The sequence below is a fragment of the Puma concolor genome, chromosome D3, assembly GCF_028749965.1.
Source record: "Puma concolor isolate L17-30 chromosome D3, mPumCon1.1.hap2, whole genome shotgun sequence".
Taxonomy (NCBI): domain Eukaryota; kingdom Metazoa; phylum Chordata; class Mammalia; order Carnivora; family Felidae; genus Puma; species Puma concolor.
In genome coordinates, this window is record NC_141678.1 from 27514343 (window position 1) to 27542198 (window position 27856).

General features: G+C 58.5%; 1 protein-coding gene across 1 annotated transcript; it reads left to right on the plus strand.

The window, feature by feature from the left end:
• The first annotated feature begins 1739 nt into the window (after nucleotides 1-1739).
• Nucleotides 1740-27790, plus strand: RTN4R (reticulon 4 receptor). Its single transcript, XM_086682221.1, has 2 exons — nucleotides 1740-2047; nucleotides 26114-27790. The coding sequence occupies exons 1-2, from the start codon at nucleotides 2026-2028 to the stop codon at nucleotides 27514-27516; spliced, it is 1425 nt and encodes a 474-aa protein (XP_086538347.1). The 5' UTR covers nucleotides 1740-2025; the 3' UTR covers nucleotides 27517-27790.
• Nucleotides 27791-27856: the final 66 nt, after the last annotated feature.

Consider the following 27856-nt stretch of genomic DNA (forward strand, 5'->3'; position numbering starts at 1 on the left):
ATGCAGGGACCCTGGAGGAAGGGTGCTAGCATGGGGATAAGCCTCAGTCTCTTGCTGTCTCTGTGAGTTTGGCCTCAGGTTTCTCATCTGTACAATGGGGGGACACACCTCCTGTGTGGCTGTGCCAAGGATTCACTCATGGCACTAGCAACCAGCACCCACTGGAGAGGTGACTATGGGTGCATGGCTGGGGATAGGAGCGAGTGCACAGGCACTAGAGTGGTCTGGGCTCCACCTCACCTCCCTTGTGTCTGGGAATTGAATGTACTCCACCATGACCTGGTAAGCCAAGGCTAGGATGAGGACAAAAGGGACAGAGCAGGCAAAGGTGTGCTCAGAGCCACAGTGCCGCCTGAGGGATCTGGGCAGTGTGGCCTCTACACTAGGTCAGAGGGCCAGCCCAGCATGGGCACCACCAGTGGTCTCCATCCCATGAGGTTGCCTGCAACTCTGTGCTCAGATGGGAGCACTGGGCTCAGAGAGTTCCCTGCTTTCCTTTGGTGAGGCTGGCAGGCCAAAAACCCTGTACTCTACTGATTTCTCCCAATGTCACCTCTATGGTCAAGAGGCTTGGTCTGATGGAGAGGCAGAGTGCACTGGGCTTTCCAGTGACCAGGTCTCTCAGACTCATATAACCAGGTGACACTGGCTGAAATCCCAGGGGGACCACCAAGCCCTTGGCCAAGATGCTGTAGTCACAGGGAAGGAAGGGTCCAGAGCCTGCCCTGGGCACAGGGTTCTGCAGACCGGAACCAAATTTGCCAGCCAGTCTCTCATCCACATGGTCCTTTTAACCACAGGGTAGGCTCAGAGAGGCTCAGGCAAGGCTACTCAGCTCCCATCACTCCTCCATGTGCAGGGCAGCTGCATGGATGCTGGCCTGACAGCTGGCTGAAGATGCCAGGATGCACCCAGGAGCTGATTCCCTGGTAGATTCCCTGAGGAGAGGGACGGAGAGAGGTCTGTGTAGGTGCCCAGGGGAAAAGGACAGGGTCAATGGCTTCTTTGGTCCTTAAGCCTAGGCTGGCTTTGTGGAGCATGGGGATACTCAGCAGGTGGGCAGCAAGGAATCACCTGGGTTTCCCCTTTCCGAAGGAGGGAACAGGTGAGGTGCACCTGTGGTTCAGGGCAGGACTGTGACTGCGTCACCTCCCTGGGTTGGTCCAGAGAGGGTTGGTGCAAAAACGGGTCGGGGCTTCAGAAGTCTCTTGAGCTTTGAGCCTCAGTTTTCTAACTGAAAAAATGGAGCAATCCTACTCCAGTAAAGGGTTGTTCGGCCCTGGCGGCTCCAGAGAAAGCGAGGGGGCCATTCCAGGCCTCCGGACAAAGTCCTTACCGGTGGCTGGACGCTTCGGTGACCCTCACACCCCGGCCAGTCCGGGCCGACACGCCCTGGAGCCCACGCCCTCCGGCCCGCGCCCCCGGCCCGCTCCGGCCCTCGCCGCCATCCCCGCGGCCGCCTGCAGGGGCCGCCGCCTCTTCAGAAATGCGCCGCCTTTGTCTGGGGCCGCGCGTGGCACCGGTGCTCCGGGCGGGCTGAATACCTCCTGAGGCCCGACCTGCGCGCCCCGGGACCCTGAGCCGCCCACGCTCCCTTCCCTTTCCCCCGCTCCCCTACCCTCCCCCCCGCCACCCCACGCACCCGGGCCGAAGTCCAGGTGAGTGCCCCGCCCGCCGCGAGGCCCCGCCCCGCCCCGCCCCCGCCCCGCCCCGGCCCGGCCGGCGGGGGGACCGGGCGGATTCCTCGCGCGTCAAACCACATGATCCCATAAAACATTCATCCGCTCCCGGCCCGCGCCGCGAGCGCCCCTCCATTCCGCGCCGCCGCCGCCGCCCTCGCCCTCCGCGCCCGCGGCCCCGCCAGCCCAGCCGACCGGGCGGAGCGGAGCGCGCCCAGCCTCGTCCCGCGGCCGGGCCGGGGCCGGGCCGGAGCGGCGGCGCCTGGATGCGGACCCGGCCGCGGGGAGACGGGCGCCGGCCCCGAAGCGACTTTCGGTCCCCGACGCGCCCCGCCCGACCCTTAAGATGAAGAGGGCGTCCGCCGGAGGTGAGTGCTGTGCCGCGCCCGATCCGGGCAGGCGGGGTGGGGACGGTGGGGGCGGCCCCTCCTGGAGCCGCAGGGCCAGGCCGGGGCTGCCGAGGCAGGCGAAAGGGTCACCGGGAGGCTGTGAGGGCCACCGCAGTGCCGCGCCGGACTGGGGCCGCGGGCACCCCGGCCCCGGGAGGGCGGAGCCCGCGGCAGGAGGAAAAGTTGCCGCTTCCCGGGAAAGTTGGCCAAGGCGGCGGGGCCGGGGGCGGCGGGGCCCTGTGGCCCCGAACTCCGAGCCCGGGCCGGGTGGGTCTGCTGGCTGGAAGGGCGGGGTCCAGCCTCGGAGCGCCCTGGCCTCTAAGGGGTTAATGAGCAGGGTTGCAGAAACGTGGGTACGGAGCAGGGGTAGGGGTACTAGGTCGCTTTCACCTTTGCCCCTAGTAGTCCGCTCAGGACCTCTGGTTTCTCTGGGGTCAGGCCGCAGCGGGATGAAATGGGGGCGTTGGCGACAGTAGAGGGCGTGGGGGGGGCGGGGCTGGCCCAGCGCTCTACCCCAGGGGTTTGGCGGTGAAAGAAGGCAGCCTTAGCACCTCCACACCCGCAACCTGAGGGTCCCTTGGGGGCTCAACTGAGTGGTTCCAGAAGTGGTGGGGCTGGCAGCACCCCCTCCCTGACAGCCCTCATGGGACCCCTGGTGTGAGGTCCTGAGAGGTGGGGTCTGGAGGGTGACTTCCTATGGGGGAAATTGGGCATGCCCAGCCTGGAGGGTGCTCCCCTGGTGCCTACCCGGGCTGCCCTGCTGATGTCCACAGTGCCGCAGGCTGCACACACGTTTCCTTGCACGTGCACGTGTCTACAAGGGCTGCACACTTGTACATCGCGTGTGCACATGCATGCCAGACTGCCCCAGTGTGCCCGCGCACACATGCTGTGGATGCACATCCATGTCCTCACCCCCGCCCGCACGCCCACAGCCACACATGCGTGTACATAGCGTGCCTGCTGTGGTCTCCCCACTTGGCACATGCTGGGGCCCCTCAGTGGGACCCACTCCCTTGCCTACATGCACATGTGTTGAGGGGGAGGCTCTGGGCAGCCAGAGCTCACAGATGGAGGGGCGAGAAACAGGCTGCAGGAGCATGGCCCCACCTCTGTCTGCCTCTCCCCAAGTCCTGGGAGTCACTCCTCCACAGCCCCTTTGGGTCTGGGTGTGTGTGTGTGTGTGTGTGTGTGTGTGTGTGTGTGTGTGTGTGGTGTGTTCATGTGTGTGACTCAGTATGCTTCTGCACGTGTGTGTCTGCACACATGACCATATGTGCCTGTGACCACATCGGCATGTGTTTCTTTGCCTCCATTGTTGGTGCCCCTGTATGCCCAGACAGGCTGCGACCAGGTTTTACCCAAATCTTCAGCAGAGGCACTAAGGATGTGTGCTGGGGAGCTAATTCAGTGCGCCCAGCCTAGGGCATGAGGCAAAAGGGCTCCCAAACACTCCTCCCCTCCCCCCCTTACTGGGGCAATGGTGGCCGATGGGGGCTGGGACCCACCCAGGCAGGGAAGGCTCATTTCAAACCTCGAGGTCAACACAGTGACACATAGACCAGACCCTTCCCCCATGCTGTGCAGTCACTGCCACTAAGCCCAATGGGGGACAGGTATGTGCCCACACCGAGGCTGGCCCAGGGTGACCTCAGGAAGACCCTGTCCCTGTGCCTTAGTATCTCCATGGTAGGAGCCTTATTGGCGAGGTGCTCTGTGGTGTCACCAGCCTCAGATGCTATGTGCGGCACTGAGGTAAGGGTGTTGGTGATCCGCTCTCACTGTGGTGAGGAGGGCCTTGGGCCCAGGCTTGGAGAGGCAGGGCCGTACTGCCTTGTCCCCCAGCCACCATCAGTGTCCTTGTCTATAGAATGGGGACAAGTGGGTCATCCTTACAGAGTGTGTGGGAGTAAAACAGAGGGGCAGGCTGGAGGTTGGGCCCCATAGGTGGGCAGGCTGAGGAGCTGGCCATTCCTCTTTTGTAAGCCAGTCAAGGTGAGGAAGAAGCAAGTTCTATGGGAGGGACTGAGCCAGGTGGTGGTCACACCGTACCACCTGGCAGAGGGCCACTCATAAACCCTGCTGCCGGGTGTGGGATGGCAGAACGACAGCCTGGATTTGGGTCCTGGCTACGTCACCCGTCAGTGGTATGACCTTGGGTGTGACAGTTCACCTCTCTGTACCTCGGCCTTCTCTCCTGGGCCAGTGACATGGGCCAGTAATCCCTCACGGGTTATTGGGGATACTTCCAGGCCAAGGTCCCCATGGGCTTCTGATGCCAGTACTTCTGCCTTCAAAATACCCAAAACATCACCCCCCATGCCACCCCAGTCAGTGGCTCCCACAAATGGAAGTCCTCCCAGAAACCTTGCACTGCCAACTGGACCTCCCTTGTGCCTATTTGCAGATGGGGAAATAAAGGCCCATGGAGGTCACAGGGGAGTTGGAAAGGGGTGATGTGCAGTTGGGGGGCAGGGAGCGAGTGAAAGCACTACAGAAGGTGGGAGGTGGCCAGCAATGTGCTTCCCAAGCTGGGCAGCATCTCTGCTCTGCCCCTCACCAGCAGAGAACTCACAGAATACCTGGGCCTCAGTTTCTCTATGTGAAGATTAACAGCCAGCTGGGTGTCCTGCAGTTGGGACTGACCCTCTCTCTGTGGTCATGGATGAAAGGTAAGGGAGAGGGCCCAGTGGGTCTCAAGAAGCAAGAGGGCTTGTAGGGGTGTCTGTAGAAGACCTTCCCCCACCACAGCCTGTGCTGGGGCTCTGGAAGGCAGAAGAGGAAGTCCCGCAGTCCAAGGAACCTGAGGGCTGGCCTGAGACCCATCACAGGGCCAAGAGTTTGTTTGCTGTTGAGCAACAGACTATGAGGGCCTGGTCACGTGTGGCCCTGGCTCCCCCATGCTCACTGCACTCCAGCTCCCCTCCCCCTGCTGCCCCCAGGCCAGAGGACTTGTTCTCACCCATGAATGGTGCTGCCTCCTGGCTCCGTTCCCCCCCCTTGCTCCCTGCCCCAGGCCCGAATTCATGGCTTTGTGGCATGGATGCCTGTGGCAGCTGGTGCAGCACCAGGAGGGTCCCCGCTGGTGGAGGCAGAGGGAACCCATCTCCCAGGACTGCCCTTCCTGCTCTCCCGGGCCTGTGGCCAGTGTCTCCACAGAGCCTCAGTCTGTGCATCCAGAAAGGGGTCAGGAGAACAGGAGCACGAGGAAGCAGTTCCATGGTGAATGAGTGAATTGCGTTGAATGAGTGAATGGGTGTGAGTTAGTGTGTATGAGTGTGCGACACCCCTGCCCCTGAGCCCTGTTGTGGGGCTCCTGAGGGCTCTTGACTGTGCCTGGTTAATGAAGTTCGTGTCACCCCGGCCCTAGCCTGAAGGGCCCTGACTCCCAGGCAGGGCTGCCTCCCTCGGTGGCCACCTAGGGCCTGGGCCTCAAGGTCCATAATGAGCCAGCCTGGCTGTCCCCCGCTCTCCCTCCAGCTGTGCCACAGCACTGGCCCCCAGCCCCCCCCTTCTCTCTCAAGGTAACCCCCCAACAACCTCGACACCTCTCTGTGTCCCCCACCCTGTGTCCCAGCTGCCTCATCCCAGACACTGCGATTGCTCCTGATCTGTTTACTCAGACACCCGTTCATTTACTCACTCATTGGTCCCTGTTTGGAACCAGGCAAATAAGGGGATGTGATCCTTGCCCTCCTGAATTTATAGGACTCAATGCTTTAAAGGACAGCTGGTCACAGAGCCAAAACTGGAAGCCCAGCCAGAGGGTGGGCATGCTGTCCACACCCGCTCTATCTCCCCAGGCTGTCACTGGCATGTGTGGGCCCAGCCGGGTGTTGTGTGCTGCAGTTTCTTCTTTTGTCGCTGTATTTTAAACATATTGCACGTCGGGAACTATTCTTGTGCATCATGGGTTTACTGGTGTGTGTGGAATCCCTTCCTGAAGATTCGCCATCACTTATTTATCTGAACCTGCCTCAGTCTCTCACAGTGTCCATGGTCCTGGAGCTGGCCCTCAAGGAGATGCATTTAGTGTATGCCCCCAGTGTCCTCAGTGCAGGACTCCACGGGTCTCCCCCAGGGTGTGGCCACAGGCCCCCTCCCCTGATGGTAGCAAGCCCTGATCCTCACCCCCTCCCAACATTTTATGGATGGGCTCCCTGGGCCTCTCCCTACCCTGGGGTAGGGTTTCTCACTGGTAGTGGTGGAATCTGCTTCTAGGCTTTGATCAGGACTCTGACTCCGAGGATGGCCCTTATGCAGCTGGGCTTTGGGCTACCTCTCTCCTACCCCCTTCTCACAGCCTCTGCCCTCAGCTGGCAGCATCCTGACAGTCCTGTCTCCCTGTCAGGGAGGGCCCTCTGCCTTGGGCCCTCTGCCTTGCCCTGCTGAGCAAGGATGGGGGATGGGCCCTGCGGCACCATCCTACACCCTTGATCACTCCACTCGCTCTAGGACAGGGCAGCCAGGCCCGGGAGGTGGAGCTGAAAGGCAGGACTTGGGGCAGACCTCCTGGAGGGGCTGTGGAAGGTGCTGTGTGGGCAGAGGCCAGGAGCTTGGGTTGGCTCAGGTGGGTCTGACAGGCTGTGAGCCCCATCTGGGCCTGGCATGTGGAGCTGGGCCAACGGTGATACGGGGAGCCCAATTGGAGGGGCTGGGGTGTCAGGAGCTGGCCCAGCTTTGTTCAGGCAGCTCGCCCGGCACCCTGGGGGTGCTCCTGTGCTCGCTGGTCAGCACTGAGGCGTTCCTAACTGGCCATCACAGATCACACTCCGTGTAATTGAAGTTCCACAGAATGTTGGTGCGGATTGAACAAGGGTTTTGTGGTCAAGCAAATTTGGGACTGGCTGGGTTAAGTGGCACTGACAGAGCTCCTTTACTGCGGGGTGTCTCGGAGCCTCAGGTTTGCAAGTGGATTGGGCAGGGCCTCTGATAGGCACCCCATGTGACATGATTCAGGGACTGCTGTGCCCAGAAACTGTTTTGGGCATCAGTGGCTCAGATTCCTCGGAGGGCCTGGGAGGGGGACCTTTGGGCCCCTAGTAAAGGCTCCAGGGATGGGTGGGCCATCCCACACAAACCCTGCAGCCATGGCACTGGTGGGTGGAGGGACCACGCTTCTCCTGGCAGTGTGAGGCAATGTGCAAATTTAACCTTTGGGTTTATGACTCTATTTCTTTGCAGCAAATGTCACGGGAAATGTCAGGCTGAGGCTGAAACTGGTGAGGGGCCCATTGAGGAAGGGGATGGCATGCCTAGGGGCTCAGGCCAAGACAGAGCTCTGGGTCCCTCACCTCCTCCAGGGAGCCTTCTCAGATTGCCCTTTCACTTGCCTGGGCCCAGCTCTGTGTCCTCCATCTGTCCCAGCTATTGTGACCTTGTTGAGATGTTGCCTTTATTCACCTCCTGCTGGGGCCCAGATGGGGCAGGCTCAGGGACCTGCCAGAAGTCTCCCCATCCTGAAGTCTGGGCAGGCGTTGGATCAACCTGTGCAGTGCCGGCTCACTCTGTGACCTTGGGCAGCACCCGCCCTTTCCTGGTCACCAGAGGCCTCATCCATAATCAGCGCCTGTTGACCAAACGTGGTGCTTCCAGTTCAGTGCCTTTCTGGGTAGGAAAATGCTCCAAGTCTGAGGCGAGTAGGGTGCTGGGCTCTGGGGGAGACAGGTGGGGGCTGGGTGGCTGGCTCATGGTGTCATGTGGCTGCTCCAAGCACACAGTATGTGCTCCATAAAGAGCAGGGACAGTGAGCAGACATGAAAGGAGGGAAGGTGGGGGGGTCTCAAGACCAGCTTGGGAATCCAGAGCCCCCAAACTTACTTACCTCCCTACCCACTCCAGCAAGGCCAGCTCTGGGGCCTGGTTTGACCTGTCATAGAGTTCTGCTCTGGCCCTCTGGTCCCCATGATTGCTTAGTAAGTGTTTATTGCCTCCTTGCTGTATGCCAGGCCTATGCACTTGAGCAGGGATCTCAGGCCCCTGTGCTGCCCTCACCCAGCAACTCCACATCTCTTTCCCCTGCATGTGGAGTTCCACTGGAGTTACAGGTCCCTCAGACCCAGTCGGTCTGGTGGTCATTACCCCTGTACCACCTGCCTTCTACCGCCATCATCCACACCCCAGGCCCAGGGTCTTTGCTGCCTCCCATCCTCCAAAACAAGTCCAGTGTCCAGTTGGGCTCCAGGGAGGTCCATCCCCTTTTATCCCTCACTGAGGGCCTGCTGCAAGCCAGCCCCCTCCCAGACCTATGGCCACAGATGCCCACAGCTGCCTGCCTGCCATCTTGTCCTCCATTCAGGCTCTGAGATGCTTTCTGTAACATGTTACCTGACAGCCAAGCTCCTCCTGCTTAAACTCTGCCATGTCTAGATGAGCCCCCCTTGTTTTCAGGGCCTGGGCCAGGAAGTCTCATTTGGGAACCTTCTCTTCTACCCTCAGTGGGAGACGCCCCCAGTTTCTGGTCTCAGCACCTGACATGCATACCTGTGCCTGCCTCGCCATCTCCACGTCCCCAAGTCCAGCCCAGACCTGGCACTGGGATACAGGGAGACATGAATGGTGGAGCAGCCTCACGGGCAGTGACTTGAGTCAGTTCCCAGGAGACACAGGAGCTGGCAGTCATGGCCCTTGGGGATGGCTGCTGGGTGTCAGGTACAGACCAGTTGTCTGAGGTGGCTGCAAGAGGCCGGCCCCCCTCCAGGATTCAGATGAGCAAAGTCATGGGTCTAGAGAGAGACAGAGATGCCAACCTATAGGGGATCCCCTCCAGGCAAAAGCCGGGCAGGCAGTGTCTGGCATTGGGACCCTCCTGGCTTTAGCCCAGAGCCAGCTGAACACCTGGGTGTGTCACTCACCTTCTGAGTCTTTCTGTCAAAGGGGGGAGACTCTGAAGGGGGAGTCAATGTTGAGTGCTGCCCTCAGGGCCCAGCCCTTCATGGAAGCTTGATTGTCCCATTCAGATGGAACTTCCTGTGGAAATAGAGGCTGGTGATGGGGCTTCTGGGGCCCTCAGTGGGTCAGGGGGCCTCCACCTCACAGGGGACCCCTCAGGTTCCCAAGTCCTTTGAAGCGTCCCTGCCCTGGGCAGGGGTGGGGGGGGGTCTGTGGTGTAACTCAGGAAGCAGGGTGTACAGCCACTGTACTCCTGAAGCAGAAGCCTCTGTTGAGCCATGGGAGCACAGAGGAGGAGCCCCCGCTGGGGCCTGCCACTCCCCGTCAGTCCTGTAGCCATGAGGGTCCTTGCCAACTGTCCCAAGGGGAGTCTGTGACATCAGTTCATACCAAGGGGAGCCAAGTCAGAGGTCAAGGTGGGACGTGCAAAAATCCAGGCAAGGCCAGTGGCACGGGAGTCTGGAGGGGACGCTGGGACCCATGTAAGGCACCTCCACTTCTCAGCGAGGAGCCCAAGTCCCAGCAGGGGCCTGGGTCAGATGGGCCCTGGGCCTGGTCACTCTATCCTGACTTAGAAGGAAATTCAAGGTTTCTCTGCCTTCACAATGTGGAGACTTCTGCCCCACAATTCATTTTGCAGCAGCTTTGTGGTCTGGTGGAAGGGGCACCCCATGGTCATTGGGCAGGGTGGGGTGCAGGCAGAAGAAGGGTGGGCCACCTGCCCCCAGGGTGTAGCCTCCAGCCCAAAAGCACCTCCCATCCCCAAACACATGGGTAGAAGCAGAATTACAGAGAAAGGCCAGTCCTGGCCAGTCACCAGAATGGGCTGGACACCACATCACAGCAGTCTTGGGAGGGCTGTGGGCCCCAAGGTCACACAGGATGCTCGCACCTAGCTCTCTCACCTGCCTCCACAGCACACCACAGCCAGGAACTGGGAGTGGGCCCTAGTGCTCTGTCCTGCCCGCCCCCACCCTTCCCGGAGCCCTGCCAAGTTCCTGCCAAGTTCCTCCTACAGCTCTCCACTGTCCACTTCCCTCCGCCATCCTGCTCAAGGTCTCCCTGCTCTCCCAAGACACACTCAGCACCCCTCTTGTCCTCGGAGAGCACAGAGCTGGCTAGTCACGCCCCTGCCCAGCCTCACCCCGAGGCTCCATGGGGCTTCCCAAGGGATGAAGCTGTGTGAGGCAATGGCCAATGAGCCTGGTGAGAACTCAGCTCTTAGGTCTCCTTGGGAGCTGAGACCGAGACCCCAAGGCCATCTGAGGAAGGTACAGGACTGTCACTGCCCCACTGGCAGTGAGCACTTCTCACCCCAGGGCATGGGTGGCTTTCCCCACATGGCAGGAACTGATGAAGGAGCTAAAGGGTGCCCTGGGGCTGTGGTTCCTACATATGGCCTTGCAGGTGACCCCCCAGCCCATCCTCTGGGCAGGATCCTCCCCACCTTTGATGGGGTTAGCTAGGCAACAAGATGTACACCAGGGGTAGGGGCTGGGTGGAGGGAACCTGGGCAGGTCCCTGAGGGTCACTTGTTTCTCCTTCCATTCTCTTTGGTTAAGTGTTTTCTAGCCTTTAGTTTGAGGCCAGCCCTGTGTTGGGCCCAGCCCCAGCGGGAGGCCAGCCCACTGCTCCGTGTGCTCCCGGCCGTATGACATGTGGCCCCTGCACACCTGTCATGTCCAGGCTGTCTTTCATCTCCTTGCCTCAGCCCCAATTTATGTCAGGCAGAGGCTGACACGGGGACAGGTGTGACAAGTGTCTGGCTTCCTGTTCGAAAATTGGCAAAAGAAAAACTCTCCCCATAAAGATATTCCATCTACATACCTCCCGGATGTCACTGAGAGGACCCGTCACTGCCGAGACAGATGGTGGCCCTAATGGACTCCATTCTTTACCTGCTGCCGGAGTCACAGCCCATCCCCCGGGAATGGCCCAAGGCAGGTTGTGGCAGTGTGTGTGTGTGTGTGTGTGTGTGTGTGTGTGTGTGTGTGTGTGAGTGCGCGCGCGCTTGCGCATGCACTTCAGTGCCCCTATGGAGCCCTCATTGATGCTGTGGCTGACTGCTCCACCCCCACTCCAGATTACAGGAAGCCTGACATAGACATGACCTTCCCCACCAGTGATTAAGGAGGCCTGGGGGGGGGGGGGTGGGGGCGACATGTTCCTAGATAGAGCAGCCTGTAGGAATTAGGGAGGGAGGGCCTACAGACCTTCATCCTCAGGCCCTTGCCGCTCATTTCCTGCCATGTGGCCAGCACCAGCACTGGTAAGTTCACTATCCCTACACCACCCCAAGGCCCAGGTGGAGTCAAGACCTGCTTGGCGCGTAACTCAATGCAGGACCCCTCAGGCCTAGCTGTGCTTCTTCCCTGCCAGGTACCCCATGGTGGGAGCCCATGGCTGAGACCCTGACCAAGCTCCAGGTCTCTACTTATTCACCTGCTCCCTAAATGGCCCCATTGGGGCTGAGTCCAGCATTGGGGGTGGGTGTAAGAATGGACGGACGCCTCAGGCAAGGCTGCGGTGTGGGAGGGGAACAGATTGGGAAGGGTCCTCTTCCAAGGGCTGGCATGGTGGGACTGTGAGGAGAAGAGCCCTTCCAGGAGGATGTGTTGGGATAGGGCAGGCATTCTGGAAAGGGGAACTGCCTACACAAAGGCTCATGGAAGCCACAGGATCCAGTGCACATGACAGAATCAGAGGCTGGAGTTAGGCCAGGTCAGGCACCAGCATGCCCTTTATAGCTGTGACTTGACCTCCCTTCTGTCAGGTGGGGGCAGTGGGTCCCTGCCGGGGGGTGATATGACCCATCCCTCCTGAGATGACCCCACAGGTGGGCTATGAATTTTCTGTACCCACTGTGCACCACCCCTGAGTGGGCTGTGGGGTCTCTCTATACCCTGTGAGGTGGGTCTTGGTATCTCCATTTTCCAGGTGAGGAAGCAGGTCCCAAGAGGTTGGAAGACCTGCCTGAGGCCCCAGAGAGGCAGAGGCTGCACCAAAGCCCTGGCCTTTTTCTCCAGCCATCCTGCAGGGCTGGCTGTGGTGGGCGGGGACCCCATGGCATGGGAGTCTTGGAAGGGGGTCCTGCTGCCAAGGCACTGCCTCATTCACCCTTCTTGGGGCAGGGCTTCCCCATCCAGTGTTGGTACATGAGACCAAATAAGCCAAACTAAAAGCATTTCTGATTTTACTGGTTTGTGTGCATTGTAAAAAAGATCTGGGAAAATATATCAGATGTAAGAAAGAAGTTGTATTAGTCAGCTCAGGCTGTCATAACAAAATGCCACAGACTGGGTGGCTTAAACAACAGAAATTTATTTTTTCACAGTTCTGGAGGCTGTAGGTCTGAGATCAGGGTGCCGGTGCGGTACGGTTCTGGTGAGAGCTTTCTTCCTGGCTTACAGATGGCCACCTTCTCACCATGTTCCCATGTGGTGACAGTGAAAACAAACCCCCCACTGTCTCTTCTTATAAGGGCCCTAATTCCATCGTGTGGGCCCCACCCGCATGACATCATCTAGGTGCCCATCTCTCAAGGCCCTTCCTCCAAATACCGTCACACTGGGGGTTAGGACTTCAACATAGGAATTTGAGGGAGACACAAACATTTCTGTAGCAGAAGTGAAATTGCCTTTGACTTCCAGGTGCTGTTACCACATATTCCCCACAGGGATATCAGTACCCCATAGGCTGTCTGGGCCTGCACATCCTCAGGGAATTCTGTTCCCACAGCCTGGCAAAGTCTGCAACTTGCCTGTAGTGGTGGACATTTCTTACATTCATGTGACAAACATCTATGGCGTGTGCTAGTCACCAGGTGTGGCTCTGTCCCTGTGGAGCCCACAGTCCATGGGGGCAACTGACAGAAGCAAGCAACATGGAGACCTGCTCAGCTGACCAGCGAGGTGTGTGGTTAAGTGGGCACCCTGGCAGTGGAGGAAGGTGTGGGGTATCAGGGACCCAGGTCCACCCACGTGCCCCCAAACCCCTGGGGATTTGTCAGGTTCTCAGACCCAACTTCCCCATTTCACAGATGGCCAACCCAGACCCGAGAGGCAAGGTCACTGGCGGTGCCTAAGCTGAGCTGGGCAAAGTGGCTGAGCTGGGAGGTGCCCTGGCCTCTCAGGCCTGTAGCAGCCATGATGGGACAGGGAGGCAGCTGGGGAGGAGTAGGAGTGGGGATAGGTGGGCACAGCCTGGTTTCCTGCAGCCTGGGCGGGGAGGGAGGCAGCTGACTGACTGCAAGGTTTTAAGTATGCATTTCCGGGAAGAGGTCTGCGCTGGCACATGCGCCAAAGGCGCCCTGTTCCCTGATCATCTGCTTCCTCCTCTGCACGGGGCTCTCCTGGCCCCATGTGAGGCCACCAAGGCTGCAGGGCCTATTTGAAGGGGGCCTTCAGAAGTGCAGTCTTTCTTACCTTTGCTTGGCAGTTACCGAGCACCTGCTGAGTGCAGCCCCTCACACAGATCAACAGACAATCATGCTGAGCCCCTGGGAGTTGGGGACCTGCCAGGGGCACTACGGGGCCGGTGGGGGGCCCAGACCAGGTCTGACTGACCTGGGCCTCATTTCATGCTGGAGACCCTCATGTGTTGAACTGGGGGAGGAGGGAATGAGGATGGGGAAATCATTAGGAAAATATGTAAGAAAAAGGAAAATGCCTTTTCAGGTTTGATAAAGTTGAACCATCATTGGCCTGGGTAGGAGTCCAGCCGGGCACTGGGTATGTCCTCTGTGAGGATGAAAGATCAGGCTAGCCCTGGCCTCAGGGTTACATGGTGGTGGTGGAGGGGGGGGGGGGTTGGTGAGTGGAATGTGGCCTGCAGATGGCCCCCTGACCCTGATCATCCAGCCATGCCCACCCATGCCTGTGGTGGTCTCCAGTAAGGGCCTGGGCTTTCAGGGGCTCCTCTCCTGGCCTGATACTTCTTTGGCTCAAGGTGTATGTGCCCTGCGTCTAGTGGGGTGGGCTGGGCCTCTTTCAGCACTTCCGGCAGGTGTTGGAGGTAGGGAAAGGCTGTGCCGGAACACCTGCCTTGACCCTCCCAGATCCCAGGGGCAGGTGCTGAGGAATAAGGCCACCTTCCCTAGCCCCTGCCCCCAGGGCCGCCAACCCCCTCCTGCATGCCAGCTCCTGGCACATCAGCCTCAGGAAGTAGCCGAAATACACTGACCTGCTTTTCCAGGAGGCAGTGGCGCCTGGTCCTCCCACCCTCACTGGTGAGAAGCCGCCAACGATTTCCATCCCAAATTGATTTCAAATAAGGAAGAGTTATCACACACAATCATATAGGAATAATTTATCACTCGTTAATAAAAGAGCAATTACTTATTCACGTTGCCCCTGCCTGTGTGCCACGGGTTCCTTGGCAGAAACGTAATTGGGGCTCTCACTGAAGCCGAGGAAAGCCTGTTTGCACTCAGCCAAGGTCAGGGCAAGCCCTCCCCAAGAGCCACAGACCCCCACTCCGGAGGCACCATGTGCACACTGCCCCTGCCAGATTTACCTGCTGGGCTTCCTGCTCATGGGGGTCTTGCATCTGTGAACTGGCAGCAGGGTAGAGGTGAGGAGGAGCTAGGGTAAGGCTTTGTCTGACTGTGGAAGGTCTGAGCACACAGCTGAATTTTCAGGCCAAAGCTGTCCTGTCAAGTGTCTAAATAGCAGAGGCCTCTGAAGCCAAGAGCCCGGAGTGTCCCTAGAGTTGGGACGCAACCTTGATGACCCTTGGCAGAGCATGATGCCGAAGAGCTTTGTTCAGGGCCATGGAGATGCAGCTCAAGAAATCACAGTCCCACTTTGTCCTCCTACACCTCAGACATGCCTGCTTCTAGACCACATTCATCTCCACCTTCTGGCAGATACACTTTCTCTTTTTTTATTTATCTCTACTTCTGACATTTCAGTGCCAAATATGCAGCCATTTTGAAAAGATAAAATGGTCGACCATATCTTGGTCAAAGTTAAAACCTGCACCCAGACCTCCAGGGCTAGTCTGGAGAATCGGCTTGCTCTGTCCCAGCCCCTGTTCCTCCTTGAAGGCAGCTACTGTTCCTGTTCCTTGTGTTTCACATTTCCATGCCCCCTCTTCTCTAGTATACTTCCTAGTATGGTTGTCTCACTACCATTAGTTAAATTCATAAACAGTGTTTCTCAACCCAGGTCACATAAATGCCCTTCACCACCCCACCACGATTGGGAGTGGGTACTTTGGTGGCCTTTCTACTCTTGTATGGCCTTTGGTTTTCCTGGATTTACAACTGACTCTATCTTTTCTCTCTTGTCCCGTCCACTACCCTGTGCTTACTCTTCTTCACCTCAGGTGTTCTACTGGGTCTCTCATTTAAACCTGGAGCTGTGACCCCAGGCTTCTGTCTTGCTGCCCCCACATGGACCAAGCATGCTTTGGCCCCCTCACAACTCCCCAGCAGACTTCCCAGCATCGCCCAGTGTTTCCTGGGCCGCATATTTTCCTCTTTCAGGGTTTATATCCTAGTTTTGGCTGAAGCACATCCCCAAGTAACTCTCTAAGGAAGACACAGTGAAGAATCATTCTGTGAGTCCTCATATGTTAACAAACCTATTCAGGCTGGATTGGCCTGCTCCAGAATTCCATATTGAAAATAATGTCCCTTAGAATTTTGAAGCCATTGCAATTTTGTTATCTTCTTGACATCCAGTGTGCTGTAGAGAGGTCTGATGCCACATTGCTTTTCCCTTGGGAGCTCTTTTGACCCCGCGCCCAGAGGCCTAAAATCACATTGTGAATGTCATCTATTATGCTAGGCACTTGCCCAATGGAGGGCCAGGTCTTCAGGTCTAGGAGATTTTCTGGTATTATTTCTTTGATAACTTTTTTTCTCTTCTATTATCTCTGTTTCAAATAGATATTTGACCTATATTTGCCTTCTGAATCTCATCAATTTTTTTTCCTTCTTTCTCTTTTTGTTTTTCTTTCTAGAAGACTTCCTTGACCTTGTTTTCCAACCCTTCTATTGATTTTTTGGTAATTTTAGCAATTCTATTTTTAACTTCCAGGTACTCTTCTTATTTTCTGATAGCTCCTTGTTCATAGCACACTGTTCTTGTTTTAAATCTTCTCCTATCCCTGAGAGGAAACTGATTAGATTTTTTTACCTAATTTTTATCTATTCCCTGCACTGTCTCTGCTTTCTCTAGAGTTGTTTTCCCTGCAGTCTGCACTGGAGCCTCTTTCAGATACCTGGTTTTCTGGGCACATGTTCTAGGGAAGCACTATTGAGAATGGAGCTTATCAACTGGCAGGTTTGGGATGATCAGGCAGGAGCCCCCAGAAGCCCATGGTGGAGACCCTTTCTCTGGGTGTTTTTCCAGAGGAGCAGCCCCCATCTTCCTAGTCCTTGTCCCTCTTACCATATACTCCATCACCATCATCTTGGCTCTCCAGAAGGGGGAATGAACACCTGTTTCTAACATGGGTGGTAGGTGGGTAAGGAGGAGAACCACCGAGTATGCCAGTATTGCATGAGAAGCAGCAGCAACTTGAGGTCATGCTGAGCATAGACAGGATCTCTCATGAGGCGAGTCACACTGTGCTGGGCTCCGGGCCTGTCTGTGAGCCTCCTCACTCCACTGAGGCTGAACCTGGCAGAGAGGGTGGGGGAAGCGGTTCTAGGCATCCTTACAGTACAGCCTGGTTGCTGGGCCCTCTTCCCACACCCATTCTCCTGCCTGGACTCAGCCTCTCCTGGAGAAAGCAGGGCCATCAGGCCAGGCTGGAGTGGCCTCATGACTGCTGGAAGCAGAGTGATCAGTATGGCTCTGGGATGCCACCTCTGAGCTGTGGGCCTTGACTCCCCAGGTCCCTTACCTGAGATGGGGCTGACTAAAGGTCTTCTGGGAAGGTGGGACCCCAGCCACAAAGCTGGAAGCATCTCAGGGTCCCAAGAAGGCAGGTGCTATCCTGCTGTCATCCTCATGTCATGGGTGTGGAGACAGTCTCACAGCCAGCCAGCAGCTTCTCCAGCCACTCCATGAAGGAGTACAGAGCAGCTCGCGTCTGAGCCTGGGACTACCAGACTCCGGGCCCACCAACCCAGGGAACAATAAGCTTGGGCTGAGGACGAGGTGCAGTAGGGGTCAGGGAGCCCAGAGCATAGGGGGTGTCCTCAACAGCTGGCCCGCTATGGGGGGAATAGCTGTCTCTCTACTTTATGGATCTCTAGGGCTCAGGGTCTGTTTTGGTCACCTGGGGAAATGGCAGGAGTTCTTAGACCCTGTCCCCTGTCCTCAGCTAGTGTGTGTAGTCACCTCACCTCAGTAAGCTTCAGTACCCTTGTCTAAGGAGTAGGATTGATGGTCATCCCCTTGCTATGCTGTGGGATGTTGTGAGACCTCAGGAAGTCTGTGCCTTGGGCAGTCCCAGGGAGGCCAAGGGTTCATCTCTCCCCTCTCCCTTCCTCTTCCCTGGTGCTGGGCCCTGGGTGGACTGACAGGGCCTCAATGGGAGACATTCTTGGCCAAGAAGCCCCACGCAGCCTCAAGGCACCGATGCTGGAATGGGCATCCTGTGGCCCTACTCAGGGGTGTCTGGTGTCCACCCTGTGCTGGCCTGCTGCTCAGTCACTTCTGGGGCTCCTCACTCTTGTGTGAGGCTTACTGCACTCCAGATCAGCCTCAGGTTGGTCCCAGGTTTGTCTTGGCTGCCTGTGATCTGAGATCCTTGCGCATGGCCAGTGTGATGATGATGGCATTGGTGACAAGGATCATGGGCCTCCACAGTCCATTTTCCATTCAAGATTCTGGCCAGGGGTCCACAGGATGATCCAAGGAAGCCTGCTTACAAGGAGACCCCCTCACTCCACTGCCTCTCTCCTTTTCTGGACAGAGTCATCTCACATTTACTTTTTCTTTGTTCTGAGGATTCTGTCAGCCCAGGCCTCGACCTTAACCACCTGGGAAGTGCATCATACCTGACCTGCCATGTCCCCTCCTCCCAGCCCAAGTGGACAGGCTAATGGTAGAGGGTCAGCAGGCTGTCCTCAGGGTGACCTGGCCACAGAGCCCCTAGAGGAGGGCACAGGGTCCCAGTGTTGTTGGATTGGCATGGAGAGAGTTGTGGCCTAGAGACCACCCCCCCAGCCTGAAACCATCCTCCTTAGATGTGTCTCCCTGAAGCACAAGCAGGTGCCACAGGGATCAGTGCCTCCCACCACCACCCCATTGCCTGGGGACATCCTTCCTGGGCTTCTTACAGCCAGTTTTGTTTGTCAGTGTTGTAAGTGCCCTCTTTGATGTGTGTTTGACCACTAGTCCATCAACAGCCTCTTTAATAAAATCATTGTTTCTCTTTTGACCTGCACACCATTTTGGGGTCACTCTCCCTCCTTCCCCCTCTCCAGCCCCGCAAGAGGCCACTAGGCTCTGTCCGTCCCAACAGTGTGGTCTCAGCAGGACAGTGGCCTTCTCTGATCCTTGGTTTCCTTTTCATTAGGTGGGGGTTCAAGTGACCTCCGTGAGGCCACTGTGAGGGTGAAGGCGGCAACACCCACACGCAGCAGGTGCTCTGTGTGCTCCAGTCACAAGCCAGGTCAGCAAACTGTTTCTCAGAAGGGTCAGATCCTGAACAATGTCAACTCTGTAGGCCACAAAATGCATCGGGACTACTCCACTCAGCTGTGGTAGTGCTAAAGTGGCACAATAAACACCCATGTGTGCCCATATGTTGATAACCTATTATTTACATACCTAGACAGGCAGTGGCTGGTGGACTGGTTTGCCAGATGCCGATAGAACAGGAGGCACCGGGACCCATCAGCTCTGATGAGGGTTTCACTGATCACCTGAATGTGGTACCCTGGCTGGTGGTGACCCAAATGGGAGCATCTCATTCACTGCCTCTGGAAACCCTCGTCCCCTTGAAAGGGCCAGACCCCATGGTCCTTCCTATCTGTCTCTCTCCAGGGGTGCTCACCAGCCCCCACTGGGCTTCTCTGTGGTCTCTCTGTGCTGCCCCCGTCACCACCCTGGCTTAGTTACAAAACCCCCGAGCAGCCTTCATACTTTACACACCTTCCTGAGGCCTGACTGCCCTGGTCAGGGGTGTTTGCAATATCTCAGCTGTCCTGGGCCAGCTTGGGTTGGCTGCAGTCCAGCTGCTCCCTCAGGACTAGGGCTGATCCAAGGCAGATGGCCAAGAGGCAAGACTGGCTGATCCCAGAGGGTGAGGGGGCACAGGCCTCCCGAGACCTGCACTTGTCTTTTCAATACTAGAATAAATCCCACTCAGGCAGAGGCCACCTGCCTGCCTTGCCGGTGATGTTTGACAAGTGCCCAGGGCTCCAGAGCGTGCGGGGATATGCCCTCCTGTCTTCTCCCACTCCAGAAGAGAGCAGACCCTCTGTAGCCCTGCGTCCTGGGAAGAGCTCCCCATGTCTGTCTGGTCTCATCACAGCAACCCTCTGCTATTTGGCCGACTCACTCACCTCGGCCCTGGCAGTCGAAGGCCCAAAAGTGTCCTCTTGTTGTGTACTCCTATAGTGTGCACCCGAGTGTGTGTTCCTATAGCATGCACCACAAACGTACATTCCTGTAGCATGCACCCCAAGTGTGCGCGCCTGTAGCATGCACCCCATGTGCTACTACAGTGTGTACCCACATGTGTGTTTCTATAGCATGCACCCTGAGTAGGTGCCCCAGGTGTGTACCCCAGGTGTGTATTCCTGTAAGTGCCCCCAAGAGTGCACTCCTGCACAGTGTCTGCCCTATTGGAGGCTGATGCTCTGGGCCTTGCAGGAATGGTCAGCTTCTGGCAGGTAACAGATGCAGTGTCCTGGGAGGAGATGGGATGTATTGGGGTGGGGACAGGACCCAGCACTGTTGGCCCTGCCAGGCTAGGCACCCAGTCCTGGACAAGAGCTGGCAGTGGAAAGGGGTCAGGGAGGGCAGATGGGCATGGTGACAGGTACGTGGAAGTGCAGGTCCCAGGCCCCAACACTGGGAGTGCCCTGTTCCTGAGCCCTGCTGTGGGGGGAGGCAGGGGCATATTGGCCACTCACTGATTCCTCATTAACATCCTCTGGGGACTCAAGCCCACACTGGCCTCCAGATTGAATTAGTTGAGGGACCAACCAATGAGCAGTTGTGGAGACAGATTCTGCAGATAATTAGGCAGCGGGTGTTTGTTGGTGGCCTGATGGAGGGAGGTAGGGGATGCCCACCTCCTATGAGGGAGGGGATGCTGGCTGAATCCCTGGAGTGAGGGGGGTGTGCCTTGTGCCCTGGGCAGGTTTTCAGCTGAACAGAGCCTCCAGATGCTGGTATCATCAGTCCCCAGTATGGGGCTCCCTGGGGTGGGGGCCAAGGGAGATGGGCATCAGGTGGAAACATGGCTGGACAGGGTGAGTTTCCAGAGCCCTCCGGTCCAGCAGCCCAGCCTTGACCAAGGATGGATTCCCAAGGCGTGGTCACCGGGCCAAGAATCCTACTCATCAGAGGATCTGCCTGGATGCTCACCCTAGCAGTGGGCTCTGGGGCTCCTCCCCTGGTGACCCCTGATGTCTGGGGCCGGGTCAGGGCTCCCCGGCCCCTTAAATCCCCCATGTAGCACATGCCATGCAGCAGAGTGACCAACGATGGTCAGCCTGCTCTTTGACCATAAGTGTTATAAACCAGGGACTGGTCTTGTGCTTACAGTGTTCAGTGCTGCCCCTATCATGGGGTGTCCCCTTAGGAACACACCCTTAGGGTGAGCTGTACATCCGGAGCCTCCACCTCACAAGTGGGCCAAACTCCTCCCCTGGCAGCCTTTGCTTCTTAGATTTGAAAGGAACCCAGGGCCCTCCCATGTACTGTGTTGGCTGTAAATTTTAAGAGGGAATATGGGTTTTGGGTGGGGGTGATAAGCTGGGGATGGGGGAGTGTTAACTCTCCACTGCCAAGTGAGGCCTTTCAGTGACTGAAAGGCCTTCTAGTCCTGGGGCTCTGAGCAAGTGGCTTCCCCTACCAAACCTCATTTTCCTCCCCTGTAAAATAGGAAAATAAAGTAGGCCCCTAGGAGGGTTCACTAGACCTCTGTTGGTCCTAAGTCCACCTGTGCACTGAGTGCATTCAGGAGGCTGGTCCTGCTGGCTCTGCCCGTGCTGGGCCTCAGTTTCCCCCACTGCACACAGCTTTGCCTATTGGAACTGCTCAGCCTTGGGTCCAGTGTCCTCCTTCCCTGGCAGGTGACCTTGCCTGTATCGACCTGGCCTGCCCCTGCAACTGCCTCCCCGAGAAGATCAATAAGGAGTGGGGCCTTGAGGGGCATGACCGGCAGCAGGGGCTGGCAGCCACCCCACCCCCAGGAGATGCAGGCCCCCTCAGGGGTGGGCTGCCACCCTCCTCCCCCTAGAGCCAGAGAAGGGGCCTAGGAAATGCCATGGGCATGCACACTGCCCCCTGCATGTGTCTATGGGCTGGAGGACAGACAGAAGGTGGGAGGTGACTGTGAGTAGGGAGTAAAGACCGAGGGGGACAGATGGACGACTGAGGGGGAAGGTGGGTGGGTGGTGAGCCAAGCACTGATAGAGGGCTGGAAGGGATGGGGAGCAGTCACGGGACAAGAAAGAGTGAGTGTAGCACTGCTGGGGTGCCTTGACCCTCTGCGGTGTGTGGACGCCACCAGCCCCCCACCCCCGCCCGGAGCTATTTCTGGCCTCGGTGTGCTGAGCTGTGGCCTCCTGTTCTGCCGTGTAACTGCGGTCTGTGACGTGACCCTTCTCGGGACGTTCTTGGTGATTGAGAGGGTCCTGAGCTGACCAGTGTCCTGGCTGTGCTACAGCTGCCCAGGCCTTCCACAGCCTACTGACCCCAGCCTCTTGGGGGGTGGGGGGCAGGTAGCAACTCAGATCCTCCATGGAGATGTCCCCTACCTGCCACAGATGACACAGGAGGGAGCTGTATACCTCCTGGTGCCTGCCCACACCCTCGCAGACTGGGCTCCATTCCTGTGGAGGCCACATAGCGGCTGCTTTTCAGGCTTGGGCTGGACACGCCTTCCGGCCCCTCTGGGTGGCACCGTGGCCGCTTCTCTTTCCCACCTTTTCCCCTGGACCATCTCTGGGTGGGAGAAGTCCAGGGCTTAATCACTCTGCCTCAGTTTCCTAATCTGTAAAATGGGTTTGTGATAGTATTAAAAGAATTCTTATGCAGCTCTGACACATGGCTTTTATGCTAGCTCGTAGACCCTCGTAATGCCCCCTTGAATAGGGTGTTTTTGCCACCCCATTGCAGCGGGGAGGCCCAAGGACACTGAGCCGGTGCTCTGGGCAACCAAGGCTGCCAGCCCTGTGCTATCTCTATGACCTCACCAGGGGAGGGGAAGAAGTGTCCCATAGGATCTCAGGGGTGCTGCACCTGCATACCTCAGCCCAGGGTAGAGGGCTCTGAGAGCAGTAGAGGCCAGGGAACACACCAAAGACATCTCCTGAGCCTGCAGCCTCTGGCAATCCCTGCTTCTGAGCTGCTGACCTCAGCAGCCGCCTGCCCGCTGCCCACTGGCTCCTGCAGCTGCTGGTGAGTCCCCAGAAGCCTCCTGCCCCTCCTGGCTCCCCTCCCTTCTCCCCACCTTTCTTCTTCCTCTTCCTTCCTCCCCTCCACCCCCCAACCCCATTCAGTGACCATGAAGGAGAACCTGGGCCCTTTGCTGCCCAGGAGCTGGGGCAGGGTGAACAGTGCAAGTGCTCTTTAGGCACCTGGGCCACACCCAGGCCTGTTGGGATTTTGGCTGCATGGCCTCATCAGCTGTCCTTCCTGCCCCATCTATGGCTGCCCTGGTGGGAGAGGCCCTGAGCAGAATCTAATCATTGCCTCCCTCCATATCCTCCCAGGCAGGAGTGGCTTGTCCTTCCCCAATGGTGGCCTTTGTGCCATTGCCACTGCTCCTGAGGCAGACCTGAGCTAAGGTGGGAGCCCCTCCCATGACCTCATGGGGAGGGCACTGTAGAAGACCCCTGGAAGGGCCATTCTGCACTGAGGCCTAAGGAAAGAGGAGGCAAGAATCAGCCCCAGGGATGGCAGGAGGGTGATTGGTCTGGATTTGTGCAGAGCTCAGGTGGCCTGGCGGCCTGGTATGGGAGCGTGACTCACTGTGGTTTCTGTGTGGGGGCCAGGGTCATGGCAGGGCTGTTTTCTTGTCATTTGTTTGGAGGTGAGCTGGTATTGAGTGCTTACTGAGAACAGGAGCCCAGTGAGGCTGGGCATGAGTGGGAGATGGGGCTGAGGGGATGGGACAAAGGGATGGGCTGGGAAGACAGATGGGGGGACCAGATGGGGGACAAGATGGAGAGGCCTTTTTAAGATTCTGAGGGGTCAGATGAGTGACTGGGCCCAGCCCCTGGGGTGGGGTCAGGGAATACCATCCTGCAGCCTGGCAGGGCCTTCTGTGTCCCTAGGGCCCCTGCTATGAATATGAACACAGGCCGCAAAGTTGGGTTTGATTATCTCATAAAAAGATGCCCCCTCTGCTTGCTCAGCAGAGGGGTTGCCATGGAGACCAGCAGACAGGCCCCAAGGGGGTCCAGGCTGGAGCCAATTACTGTGGCTGCATCGAGGAGGCAGCCCACCACTGGCCACTGCACTGACAGCAGGTCCGTGCAGAGGGACCAACCCTCAGAAGTTGGTTTCCGAAAAGCAGTTGGCTCAGCGGGAATGGAGCCATGTCTGCTCCTGATGCCGGATTCCCGGCAGAGCTGAGCCACACGGCTGCCCTGCCACTTACCCCCATGGTGTGGCTCAGCCCTGGAGCCTTGGGCCATTCTCAGAGTGGGTGTAGCCCCAAGCACGTGGCTTACAGCCTCGTGGGGGCCCAGACTGGGGAGGGCTGGAGGCTGGAGGAGCAGCTGGTTCTGGGGAAGTCAGCTGAACCTGACACCAGCTGAGCTCACAGACCATGGCTCCAGGCCTGACAGCCACCAGACAGCTCAGACGGTGATGTAGCAGGCGTGGTGATGATGGGTGGCTGCTGACATAGCCTGGTTGGTGGTGTGGCCCGGTTGATGACATTGGCACAGTAGCGTGGTTGGTGACATGGCACATCCGTGGTAGTGAGGTCCAGAGCCCAGCCTGGTGAGTACCCGGGGCCCCCATCCCACCCTGCCCCACTTCTTCCTCTGCTGTGAGTCCTCAGGGACAGGAAGTGCTGTTTTCATAGCATAGTTACATCCGGTGGCAGGTGAGATGCTGGTGAGAGCTGGCATGATCAGGCCCGACTTGCCCAAGAAGCCCCATAAGGAGAGAGCTTGGAGAGGATGTCAGCAGTTTAAATAGAACAGCTGGCTGAGATGCCCCCTCACAGCCTCCCGTGCATGGCCAGCCTGGGGAAGGGTGCCCTAGGCTTGGGGAGTTCTGGGCCAGGCCTGCCTCTCTGGACCCCCATCCCGGGGCTGCCATGTACCCAGCCGCTAACAAATGACTAGGCATGGAGGCCGGCAGAACACAAGGGACAGAGGAATCCCCCAGGATGTGGGGCCCACTCCAAGAGGGCCCACTCCTTATGCCCAGCTGGCCTTGCTCAGGCTCTGGGCTTGGGGCATGCATCTGCACCAGCCCAGGCAGAGAGAATCCAGTGTGGTGAGGGACCCAGCATGAGTGGGGGTCCCCAAGGTCACAGTTCTGGGTAGGGGAAGCTGGCCCACAGGCCTCTCCTTCCTCCCACCCAGCTCCGGCCCCAGCGCTTAGCCGGCCTCATGTCTGCAGAATCCTGCTCTTAGCTAACTGCCAAGAAAGGTGTTAGCTGTCAATGCAGGTGTTAGCTGTCAACGAAGGTGTTAGCTGATAACTCAAGTGTTAGCTGATAAGCCATAACCCTCCCAGGGGGATTCACATTTTAATAGACTCACTCCTGAAGGAGAAAAGACTCTTTGGCATTCAAAGAGGGGACTCTAATGGTGGGATGATAGGCAGTGAGCTTCGTACTGGGGTGTGTGTCCCTGCTGATGAGACCAGGGTGGATACAGCGTACCAGGAGTATAGGTCTTTGGTGAGGCCGTGTGTGTGTCTGGCCCCCAGATATGGGGGGAGGGCATATGAGGAATTATGCAGACATTGATTGGCTGGGAAGGAGTAAGCTCCTCACCCGGGGAGGAGATCAAGCAGAGAATGAGGCCGAGGGGAGGAGGCTGCAGGAGGAGTTCCATGCCAAGTCAGGATGTGTGGAGGAGGGAGCAGCCTGTCTGGAGGGGGCTCACAGGGTAGGCAGGGCTGCACCCCTGCCCTTAGGCATCCAAGCTTCTGATCCTGTGAGAGTAGAGTTACTCTGGAGTCTGCTGTGCCTGTAGCAGTTTCATGTGCCCTGTTGGTGGGACCCAGACCCCCTACAGGAGGGCCACTGGGGGTTGTGGCTCCTGGCTCTAAGGCTCTTGTGGTTTCCTCATTAAAGCACAGCTCTCTGCAGTGGCGAGGCCTCCTCAGAATCCAGGCAGCCCAGGAGCTCCAGGGGCTCTGGAGCCTGGGAAGGGGGCTTGGACAGGGCACAGGGTCTGAGCCACAGCCCCTCCCTTCCTGCAGCCTGAGAGGGCCCTCAGGAGGGGCTGCTGCGGAAGCTACTGGAAGTCCTGCAGCTGGCTGCCTGGCAGGCCTGGGAGTGAGCCTCTGCTCTGTGTGAACTTGGCCGGCCTGATCCTCAGTGTTTATACCAAGGGCCTCTCTCCCAGACTGGTCTGTGGGCTGGTGGGGCAGGGGACAGGCTAGGGACAGTGCTGGGACTGATGGGGAGGGTGGGCAGGTCCAGGGATTCACTGGAATCTCAAAAAGGTATTTGCAGGCATGAGTGTTTATCTCAGGAGGCCTTTAAATGGGCTTTGGTGGTGACCCAGCTAACCCTAAGTGGCTGGGGTGCAGGCATGGCAACTTGTGTGTTTGAGCGCTGGGCAGGGTGGCAGGGTGGCATGGGAACCAAGGTGAGGTTCCTCGGTGCAGAACATGTAACTCCCCTGGCAGGTTTTGGTGAAGTGGTTTCTGTGTGGCTGGTGGAGCAGGGATCACAGCACCTGAGTTTTCAGGAGTGACAGCATGTCCTAGGCCCGGCTCTAGGCCCTCCTGGGGCCCTGTCTCAGGGGCCAGCCTGGCTCCAGCATGAACCCCATCCTCACAGGGCCCTCTGCCTGTTAACCACCTTCTCCTCTGCCCACAGGGAGCCAGCTGCTGGCCTGGGTGCTGTGGCTGCAGGCGTGGCGGGTGGCAGCACCGTGCCCAGGTGCCTGTGTGTGTTACAACGAGCCCAAGGTGACGACGAGCTGCCCGCAGCAGGGCCTCCAGGCTGTGCCCACTGATATCCCGGCCGCCAGCCAGCGCGTCTTCTTGCACGGCAACCGCATCGTGCACGTGCCCGCCGCTGGCTTCCGTGCCTGCCGTAACCTCACCATCTTGTGGCTGCATTCGAATGCACTGACCCGCATTGATGCTGCTGCCTTCACCGGCCTAACCCTTCTCGAGCAGCTGGACCTCAGCGACAATGCACAGCTGCGTGCCGTGGACCCCACCACGTTCCATGGCCTGAGCCGCCTGCACACGCTGCACCTGGACCGCTGCGGCCTGCAGGAGCTGGGCCCCGGCCTGTTCCGTGGCCTGGCTGCCCTGCAGTACCTCTACCTACAGGACAACAGTCTGCAGGCGCTGCCAGATGACGCCTTCCGCGACCTGGGCAACCTCACACACCTCTTCCTGCACGGCAACCGCATCCCCAGCGTGCCTGAGCGCGCCTTCCGTGGCCTGCACAGCCTCGACCGCCTCCTTCTACATCAGAACCGTGTGGCCCATGTGCACCCGCATGCCTTCCGTGACCTCGGCCGCCTCATGACGCTCTACCTGTTTGCCAACAACCTCTCTGCGCTGCCCGCAGAGGCCCTGGCACCCCTGCGTTCCCTGCAGTATCTGCGGCTCAATGATAACCCCTGGGTGTGTGACTGCCGGGCACGCCCGCTCTGGGCCTGGCTGCAGCAGTTCCGAGGCTCCTCGTCTGAGCTGCCCTGCAGCCTGCCCCCACACCTGGCCGGCCGTGACCTCAAGCGCTTGGCTGCCACCGACCTGGAGGGCTGTGCTATTGCTGCCAGGCCCTCCCGTCCCATCCGGACCGGCGGGCCTACTGATGACGAGCGTCTGGGTCTGCCCAAATGCTGCCAGCCTGATGCCGTGGACAAGGCCTCAGTGTTGGAGGCTGGCAGTCCAGGCTCAGCCGGCAACGCGCTCAAGGGACGTGTGCCATCCGGCGACAGCCCACCAGGCAATGGCTCTGGCCCACGGCACATCAACGACTCCCCCTTCGGGACCCTGCCTGGCTCAGCTGAGCCCCCGCTGACCGGGATGAGGCCCGAGGGCTCCGAGCCACCGGGGCCCCCCACCACAGGCCCTCGCCGGAGGCCAGGCTGTTCCCGCAAGAACCGCACCCGCAGCAGCCACTGCCGTCTGGGCCAGGCGAGCAGTGGGGGCGGTGGGACTGGTGATGCAGAGGGCTCAGGCGCCCTGCCCAGCCTCACCTGCGGCCTGGCCCCACTAGGCCTCGCGCTGGTGCTGTGGACGGTGCTTGGGCCCTGCTGACCGGCCACCGATCGCGAGGCCGTTCTCAGCAGTCAGGTGTGTGTACATATGGGGTCCCCTCCATGACGCCAGCCAGCACCAGGCGGCAGGCCCTCCCTGATGGACACCTCCCGCCCACCCACCCCATCTCCACCCCATCATGTTTACAGGGTGCAGCGGCAGCGTTTGTTCCAGAACGCCACCTCCCACCCGGATCGCGGTATATAGAGATATGCATTTTATTTTACTTGTGTAAAAATACCGGAAGACGTGGAATAAAGAGATCTTTTCTTAAGCTATGGCCTCTCGGGCTGGGGTGCTGTGGGCAATGAGAGGCATGTGGGTCCCAGAGGTGCAGCCC

Bases quoted from the DNA above. Each gene is read 5' to 3' on its own strand.
- RTN4R (XM_086682221.1), top strand. From the start codon at position 2,026: ATGAAGAGGGCGTCCGCCGGAG. The intron at 2,048-26,113 runs GTGAGTGCTGTG...CTCTGCCCACAG, and splicing joins GAAGAGGGCGTCCGCCGGAG to GGAGCCAGCTGCTGGCCTGG.